The 10,018-nt window shown below is 40.5% G+C and overlaps 1 protein-coding gene across 4 annotated transcripts in view; it reads right to left on the bottom strand.

Annotated features, from left to right (window-relative positions):
- Positions 1 to 651: 651 nt before the first annotated feature.
- Positions 652 to 10,018, bottom strand: part of ANO10 (anoctamin 10) — a 141,273-nt gene continuing 131,906 nt past the window's right edge. For all 4 annotated transcript variants that reach the window (XM_030943457.1, XM_030943455.1, XM_030943456.1 and 1 more), the window contains one exon: positions 652 to 1,514. In XM_030943457.1, coding sequence (XP_030799317.1) covers positions 1,479 to 1,514 — 36 coding nt within the window. In that variant the 3' untranslated portion in view covers positions 652 to 1,478. The remainder of the gene's footprint in view (positions 1,515 to 10,018) is intronic.

Here is a 10,018-nt window from a genome sequence, read left to right as displayed (position 1 = left end):
TGGGGAGTTTTCATGGAGAACACACTGCCTCCTAAGAAAATATTTGGTTTTGGGATCTCTACAGCACTACAGGAAGGGTGACATGCTTCCCTCAGAGATCCTCAGGGCAGAGCTTGTGCAGCCCCAGCCCTGCCACTGCTTCAGGAACAGGCTATGAAAGCAGCAGCCCATGAGATACCCCTGAAATAGCAGCAGCGTGGGGGACTAACAGTGGGAGAAGCAAGAACAGAGGAACCATAGGTTTCTCCTCTTCCCAGGAGATCAGTCATTTCTTACTGGGTCACACCTGCAGAGCCTGAGCAATCCTAATTTTTAGTTCCAGACAAAATATATTATTTTAGTTTAGTTATATTACTCTGCTGTGGGAGCCCTGTGGCAGAAATCTGAAATGTGCAAAGCAGGCAAGCACCTTAATTATGGCAGCAGCAGATTTTTGTGAACAAAATTCCAGCAAGTACCACATACAGTTACATCTAGCAAAACTGAACATCACAGCAGCCAAAAATAAACTGTCACAAGGTCACAGGAGCAAACACTGTAGATTTTGTCCTATTACTGTCAGGAAACAAAGAAAGATTAGGACAGCTACCTTTTTGTGAAATGCAAGGAAAACCAAATCAGATATTCACTACAAACACAAGTACTGGTATATCAAGTATCAACTTTAATTGATCTGTTTGCTCTTAGTTCATTTAACCAGAAGATCCATTCACACAATACTGCAGTTCAGAATCCAGGGGAGTGATACCAAAATCCAATATAAATTAGAAAATAAATATGCTTCGTAAGTCACTCATCAGCAATCTGCTTCCTACTAATTTTTTTTTTACCTAGCTTTTGAAAAGATTTCAGATGGGACCTATTTAGAGAACTAGCAAACAGGACTATATAATACATACTCTATAAATATTTATGTTCAACTATTTCTCAGATCACATCATGAAATACATCGTTGTTCCCTATGAAATGTATAACATACTTAAATTAATTTGCTGTGGACAAGCAGTAGCTAATAAGCAAATCTTTGAAATAACAGAGGATTGATTAGCTATTGTAATGAAGGAACAAAAGGGGCAATAACCATAAAGGGAGAGTAAATTAAATAATAGTCTGCTTTTTTTTTTCCCCTTTAGAAAGTTGCAGCTGAAAATTCTAGTGAGCTTCTGGATGCTTCCTCACAGGATCTGTTTTCAATCACTCAAAGCACAGGGAGTCTGGCAGATTTTATCCAGACCTGGCATGAGCTTTAGCGCTTTATTTGGTGTTACCTTCACAAGCAATTGCATATGAGAAACAAAGAGAGCAGGAGAAAATACAGTTTTTTACAGTGTCAGGCAAAGATTATTTACCGAGTTTCATACAAGCAGGTGCCACCTACTCAGTAGATGGTGGAGGGTGCACTCCGAGCGCCACACACGAGCACAAACGCTGGCTCCGCCTCGCTTGTGACCGCCTTAGTCATCCTCATTCCTCCGTGTTTACTCCTTCAGCGACTCCGCCGCCAGCTTCATTTGCTGCCAGGAGAGAAGAGCGGGGAGAGACGCTGAGTACAGCGGCAGCAGGAGGAATTACCAAACCAGCTAGAGCCCAGGACACTCCCGAATGCAGCTGACTAATAAAACCGCACCGAAAAAAGAGTTTAAGCGTTTAAAAACAAAAACCACCAGTCTGTCATGCCTGAATTTTACAAAATACACAATTTTCACAGAGGCAATACTTTTGTCCACCAAAACACTCATCAAATGGCAACGCAATTTGTATGTTAATTAATTATTTTTGTGATGAATAATCCCTTATGTGAAAGTCATTTAGCCCTAAATATTTAGGCTTTTAAGCTGATCTCAAAAGGTCAATGAACTGACAAACTGCTGCCCCCACTTCCCATTGCAACAATCTGTTAACTGTTATTCAGTATTTCTGTTGTTGTTGTTGTTGTGGAATTAAATAAAAGCATCCTGTGATATAAGAAGGAGGTAGCAGACTGCTCTGGTGATACATGTTATTTCCAATCCTGTTGATAACCAGTTTTCATTATCCTAAGATGTCACCAGAGATATGTCACCATGTGAAACCAGGACAACAATCCCAGGTGATGAAAATATCTGCTGAGTAAAAGAAAACAGAGCTGCTCTGTGAAGCTTCTTGTTAAAGAGAATGTTTCATAACACAGAACTTACAGAGGCAACAAGAAAGAGCTCAAACTGTGCTGAAGGCATCTCTCACACATCACCTGGGGGGTGTCAGCAAGGGCCTGGCAGTGTCTGGAAGGCTGGAACCACCCTGATATACCAAGAAATAGTCAGAGTGACTGAAGTACCCCGAAGAAAAAAGACAGAGACAACAGTCTCAGGAAGGAGACGAGAGGGAGACCAGCCCAAAGGACAGACAGAGGAGCAGAGGCAAGGAGATGCACAGCACTGCTGCAATTCACTCATGCCCAGTATCACTGCCTCCTTGGAGGCAATTTGGCAGGCAAGGAATGGAAAAGGCTGGACATGAAAAAATATGAGTGATCATTGGAAGAAACAATTTATGCAGCTTTCAACTCCCAAGCCACAGTGTGGGTTCTGTGTCATTCCCCTGTGCAGGATGGACATGTGCTACTGAGCTAAAGTTGTTTCTTTTACATTTGTATTTGATCTCATAGAAATGGCTCATGGCATAGAAGCTATTAGAGAAGTATCTAAAAATGCTATAACAAAATTGGAAAAGACAAAGCTGCAAATAAAGTGCACACTATCATTCAGTTTCTATCTCACAACACGGGATACAAAGATGTCAGATGCTACAACAGAGCACCTTCTGCCTCTTCTTTGCTGCTAGTCCGGGCCTGAACCTATTCCAAAACACTACTCTGCATGCTAAAACACACCTACAACAACTTTTCTTTACCATTTTTATCTGTATTTCCATGCCATCTATAAGTGAAGTAAAATTAGTTTGTGATACAAATATTTATATGCTTCTCCATAGCAACAGTGCAGGGAAAAAAAGCCACAGCTAAAGGCTGGAATACAGATAGATTCCTCTTCTACATCCTGATTCACTTGTTTAAATAAATGTCTGAATAAAATGATAGCATCTTTAATTAAAGTGTCTTTTCCTCCTATTACAAAAACATAGACACAGAAGACAGCACCTTCATTCAGTTCCTGATCCATCAAATACACACATTCTCTTATTTTAGAATGATTTTCATAAATTCTGAGTACTGGTGTAATTGTATGGGGATTGATGAGGAATGCAGAAGACTGGAAAGGTATTTTTATTCTCTGATCTCTGCAGGGTTTGCCAAAGTCTGGGAAAAAACCAAGCACGAGTGCTAATGATGACTAAATGTAATCTGTCCAAAAACTCTGTAAAAGCTGGACCCCTCTCTTTTATTTTTGAAGGCCCTCCTAATTTTAACTGAGCTAATCTTAAACTAGGATTGTCTTCTGCTGGCAATCTTATGCTATCATATTTAAAATACATGACATGAACAAACAAATATCCCAGCTTCTTGAGCAGGCCAGTAAGTAGAAAAACTTCTTAAAATAGCTTCACATGCTGCCATGGCACACAAGGGCTGGGCAAAACCAGTCCAAATGCAGTCATACACATATTTCAGGAAATGAATCATAAGCCACGTGAGAACCCCAAGAGCTGTGTGTTTAATTTCTTCTTTATAGTTTCTAATACCAAAATGTATTTGGCAGTACCTGGCAGCAGCAGGCTCCCCCAAGAGCTATCACTTGGGCAAGCAACATGTGGTGGCACCTTTAAACAGAGAAATTCCTTGCCAAGTTCAGGTTGAAGAATTTAAAAATTTTCTTTCTTATTTACTGCAAAAGTAAATGTTCCTGCTCAATGGGAAAATATTTCTCTAAGACAACATATAGGAAAGGGAGTGTATTTTTACACTTTTATTGCTGAGAAAGGGAATTGATGAGGTACCTTTTAAGATCACTTTTCCCCTGACAGCCCCAACAGGTTCACTGGGGAACCTGTGGGGCTGAGTTAACTGCTCTTCCCTCAAAAAGACATTTCTTTGTAAGCTTTAAGAAGTATTTTAAAAATATGGAAGAGAGATATTAAAAATGTCTTGATCTACTTGTTAAACCTACTAGATACATAATGACAAACCCCACTCATTTGAGGGGTATTAAAAGCCTCTGTGAACTAATCAGAGGCACAGCTCAGAAATGAGAAGGCTCAAGAAGCCATTCTCCATTTATTATCAGCTGAGAGTTACTAGTGAAAGGTTTATGGTTAATGCTCTGTTTTATGCAGCACCCTTAGCAACAGCAGCCTGTGCATGCAATGCATGAGTGAAACGTGTTTAAACTGGTATTAATTTTAGTGGGGCTACAGTGTTGTTTATCCTAACATTCTACTATTAGGAAATGCTCTAAATATTTATCTGCTGTAATTCAATAGATTTGCTGTTTCCATTTTATTAAGTTTAAATTTCCTTGTAAAGCACATGTAATATAATTAGACAGTACTTCCAGGAGAAATAGCAAAAACCTTTTAATGTGGTTTACAAATAGGCTTTACCAATTACTTAGATTTTCCTACATTTCAACATTAAATTTTCTGAAGGGACTTTATTAAAATGGAACAGATCCTTTCACACCACAAACAGAGCTGTATACCAAACATGGAAATCAGGCTACTTCCTTTGTGGGCTCCAGAAACACCAACCTCAGGGTATGGTTGTGGTAGTTCTCCAGTTAGGGGGGCTATGGAAGCCTAAACATGTGATTTAGTGCTACCAACAATACCAAAATACAAAATTAAATCACTAAAACCATGAAATAACAGAAATACACAGCTGCACCAGAGACCTCAACTACAGCAAAACCCCAGGAGCTGCCAAGGGATTTAGCAGAGCAGTGCCAGGGCTTGGTTCCCCAGCACTGGAACCCAGCATTCCTGCTGCCCCAGTGCTGGTTCTGCACACACTCATAACCTAATCAAACACTCCCACCTTTCCTTTATGGTTTCTGTGGGACAGCCAACATTTAACAGACACTAACAGCCTTTGCTGGTTTAGTGTTGATTTACTGCCCTTGCTGAGCTCTGTGTCAGATGCTTACAACACTGTTATTTTCCAGCTATGCCCAGACCTGGTAAATCAGCCTCTAACTACTCCTAATTTTACCACTGTGTGTGCTGATGTCAACTGACAATTCAACCACAACCTGAGGAAACAAAACACAGAAAGCATATAAAAGTGAAAACCAAAGAAACCAGGATCTATTGACTCACTGCACTGGTGTTTTTCCACAGGTAAATACTCATGTGTACATACTCAATGTACACATAACTTTGTACATATGAAGAACAGACATGTAAATAGTTTATATTAAATATAAGAATACATGAAGGCAGATATATTTTATCAGCATCCCCATCTTCTGGTTTTCCTGTAAACACCATGTGGAACAGCTCATAAGCAGTTAGAAAGGGCAGTGGTACATGGTATCTTTCCCATTTTCTAGCATTAATTACAATATGAAAACATGACAGATATATACAAAATTTTTCTTTTGTAATGGTGTCCAATCACAACAGTAGTTTCTTGGCTCTTGAGCTGCCTCAAGAACTGTATCAGCTTAATCTGTAAGTACCAACCAGTTATAGAAGAGGCAAATTAACACCCACTTCAAAACGCAGTAAGCCTCTTCCACATGTAGTATTTTATTCTGTGTAAAGGTTTAAAAGCTTATTTAATGGAAATTTGTTCTCACTGATTATAATGGTGTAAGGTTATGGTAGCTTCACACCTAGAATGACAAATCTTCCCTCAGGGTTTTTGTCTGTGGCACTGAACACTCTGCAGGGAATGGTGCTTCAGGACTCTGGGCTTGGGTTACTTTTAAGCTGCATTTCTGACTCTGACCACTTTTCCAGCAACATGTTTGTTTCCTTAGCTGGAGATGGTAACTGATGCTTCTTGACAGCAATAATAACCAGTCCCTGTACTAGTACAGTCCTGTTTATAAATCCCAGGACCACACAGCCACAATGCAACACTGAATGCTTATTTTCAGTTAAGTCATCCTGCACAACCCCTCATTCTTCTTGAAAGCTATTGATTTCCAGAATACAGCTTCTCCCCTGCTTCAGTAGTATGATAAAAGACTTATAGGAACAATTTCACAACTTCCTCATTTCCCAGAGCCAAGACCAATGGCCCTGTGATGCTGCAATCCAGTGGAAACAACCCTCTATAAAGGAAAGCCACACATGAGCATGAAACAGTCAAATGCAGATTTTTTATAAAAATAAAGCAAGAAGAATATTAAACTGAAGATAACAAAGAAACAAATCCTGAAATGTCACTCTCACAAGGACTGTGAGCAATTACAGTAATTTAAAATTTTGAGGAATACTTACTAATCTCCTTACTTCTAGGCTACACCTAAAAGATCGTATCTCGTTTTGGGCCCTCCAGTATAAGAAGGATACTGATCAACTCTGCCAAGCCTAACTGTGGAATCCAAGATGGGCAGGGAGGTGATGCTCATGCTCTGAGACACCTGAGGTCAGCAAGAAGATGGAATCAGGGTTTTGGCCAGAGTGCACAACCAGAGAATAAAAAATGAAGTGGTCATTAAAAAATAAGCCAAGAAAGCCCAATCAGAAAACATTTCACTACAAGGATAACTAAGCACTGCAGCAGAGGCCCAGGGAGGTTTTGGAGTCTCTGTCCTCAAAGCACCTGACAGGAAACCCCACCCTCCCACAGCCCTGGGGTCTAAATTTGGTGCCGATCCTATCCTGAGCAGGAAGTAGGACTACTGACCTTCTGAGGCCACTCCCAGGCTGAGAGATTTTTACAGTTGTTCCTACAGGAATTGTGACAGGAAGTTTGCCTGGACTCCACAGACCCAGAATGGGATCTGCTACAAGACACAGAAAGTAATGGGAAAGAGGAAAAAAAAAGTCTTTTCTTTCCTTTCTTGTATGCCTAATTCAAGATAGAATACCAAGTACAAAGCCAGTGTTAATGAAACAAAAGGTTTGCAAAATCAGTAAGTGCAGAGTCAGGAAAACTTGCAGAATCACATAATTTGTGCCTTGGAGTATTGTACCTGATTAATAGCAATGTGAGGAATTGCAGTCAAAGCAACCCCATTTGCAGTACATTTTTTTCCTAAGATTTTTTTCCTGATCTACTTCAGATTGTCTCTGATTTAAATTGCAAAGTATTAATTAATACTCATTACAATATTCTTACAGTATTAGTCACCCTTTGCTGAACCTTATTTTAGTTCAGTTGACAGTATAAAAATGAAGAATAGTGGAAGTCACACAAGACAGTCTCATAGTATTTTCTTCAGAATATAGCTTATGCATTCTGTCCCTCAAAATATTTACACTGTTTTTCTCCTCATGTAGCTCATATTTCCTAACTTTTTTCCCCATAACTGGTCAAATAGTTGCCAAGTGACAGATAAATACAATGTTAAACAACATCTGAAAGCCTGATGAGGAGTGCGTGCCCAAACCACCCTCCCAGGATGCCAGCCCAGCCCAAAGGATGCTCTCCCCTTTAGCTTATGCAATTACCTCTCACCCAATCAGCAGCTGGTCAATAGATTTTGGAGTCAGAAACTATCGACTGCCTATGAAAGCAATGATGCAAAAATGTGCAATGTGACATGACCTTGGTGACATCTCAAAGGGGAGGGATGGCCTGTGCAGTCCCACACTCATTTCTTTAGCTCTGTGCCCTGGGTCAAGCAGACATCACTATGGTTTTAAAGGTGCAGTTGGGCCCTAGGTTAACAGCACATCAACGATGCTTTAATGGTTTCAGGGTGAGCAATGATACAATTCCTTTTCTCAGGGTTTTTTAATAGCAATTACATCTCGGGATGTAATTACCTGCTTGCTATTACTAGCTACCATCAAGAGAAAACAAATAAACCAAACTATTCTGCCCCTCTGAAGTTTAACAAGCTTTTTCACTAAGCAAGGTGTCCCTGAGCAGGCACATCCCCTTTGAAAGAGAAATACTCAGCACTTGGAGAGTTTAATAAGCCTTCTGGACACAAATTCCTAATATATGGATATGGCTGACACTGAGGCTTAACTGCAGACATAGCTGTGTTAGCTTTATACCAACTGCAATCTCCTTCCCTGGAGATACTCAAAAGCCATCTGGACAGAGTCCTAAGGAGCATGCTCTGGGGTCCCTGCTTGAGCAGGGAGGTTGGACTAGTTGATCCCAGAGGTTTCTTCCAGCTTACCCATTCTGTGGTTCTGTGGCAGCAGTAAAAGGCTGGGTAACAAGCAGGCTGCTCAATCTGCCCTAATTTACCACTGAAGCTCACATGCCTTTCACTCACTCTGCTGAAAGCAGCCAGACAGCCTCTGGAGCAGCGCTGGCACTGGTGGTGAGGGGCTTGAAGGTGGCACTGCAGGGGGACAGTGAGAGTCCTTCCTCTTCACACTCCCTAAGTGGCCAACTGCTTGAGTGATGGAAAAAATACACAGCTCACTACAGCTTCTGCAGAAGACATGTTTCAGAATATGTGTGCTTTCAGACCTTCTGTGCTTCCATCTTCTCCAGCTTAAAAGCTGGAAGGAACCTGCTGGGTCACAGACACAAGCCTCCCTCGAGTGCACAAACCCACGTCACAGAGGTTTAGCCAGGGGAGACCACACAGCATCAATTTCAGTGTTGCACAGGCCAAAACCCACAGCTCTTGCCAACATCCTTTAGCAAATCTATTGTACAAAGGGCAAGAGACCAGTTTAAACTATTTAATGCCACAAAATGAGCAGAGGAAAAACTCAAAGAGCATGAACATGTCTCCCTGTAATCCATGCAACAGCAGGGAACAGACTGTGTGAAAAACAGAGACAGTCTCTCAAAATGAATTATGCTCAACCCTCAGAAGACAAAAAAAATATATTCCACTACTTTCTGGACACAAAATTAGTCATCCCTGGAACCCAGGCACATAAACCCCAACATCTAAGCACTACTGAAATCCTACCCACTCTCCGCTCTGCCAGTGGACACGAAGGCATGGCTAGCCCCAGCCCAAGCCCAGCTGGTCTCAGTTTCACCCTGGGCTCACATTTCTCTCCAAATTTCCTAATTTGTGGAGTCATAAAGAGCCCAACTTGGTTTCAAATAAAACAAGTAACAAGATAAGAAGTTTACTCCTCTATGCAGGACATTCACTGGGTAATCTAGATCAGCCTCCAGATATGAAACTAAGAACTCAACTTCAGGCACTATCTTTGGAAATTACCATCTGTAACATAAATCTGACATAAATAAGCAGAAAGATTTGCAGGGGGCATGGCTGTCCTGTGTCCTGCTACCACACAGCAGCCACAAAGCTGCAAGTACAAAATTTCCATTTCTTTGTGGCAGGCGAGAAACTTCGGCCTCACAAATACGTCCGAAAATGCCAGAGAAATCAAATGTCTGAAAAACATAAGTAGAAAACTTTATAGTGTATCTGAATAGAAACTACACGTTAAGAAATTAGACTTCAGTGCTAGTTTTTTCTAAGAGGAAATTTGCCTCTTTGTTTATCTCTTATATCAGCATGAAAAGTAAGTTTAATTCTAAATTAACTGTCACCAGAGTATTAAAAAAAAATATATAGTAAGGTAGGAAAAACTAGTCAATGTTTAGATTATTTGGTGATGAACTATTCTCAATTCTGCTCAAGAGTTTATTAGGCAAGGAGTCCAAGGCCAGCAATGAACAGACCTGCCAGGCAATCTTATTTGTTTTCCTTCCCTGCAGAAGCTCTCCTGACCCAAGCACGTTATTACAATATAATTTTGTGAAATATTTTCATTCTCGCTTTTCTCTCTTCTACTTTCTGTGAGGGCTCTGCAATTGCTTGGTTACAGTCTAGTAAAAAATAATCAACACAGAGCCAGTAAACAATTTCTAGTTACAGTAATTTTATAAATATTCTGAAGCAATTAACTCTGTGAATGTTAAAGTGTGTTAAATAGGTCTTTAAATACAAAATGGCAGTGGCACCACTAACAG

The sequence above is a fragment of the Camarhynchus parvulus genome, chromosome 2 (assembly GCF_901933205.1).
Source record: "Camarhynchus parvulus chromosome 2, STF_HiC, whole genome shotgun sequence".
NCBI lineage: Eukaryota > Metazoa > Chordata > Aves > Passeriformes > Thraupidae > Camarhynchus > Camarhynchus parvulus.
The sequence above is the reverse complement of the archived record's forward strand: the minus strand, read 5'-3'. Positions and strand labels throughout refer to the sequence as shown.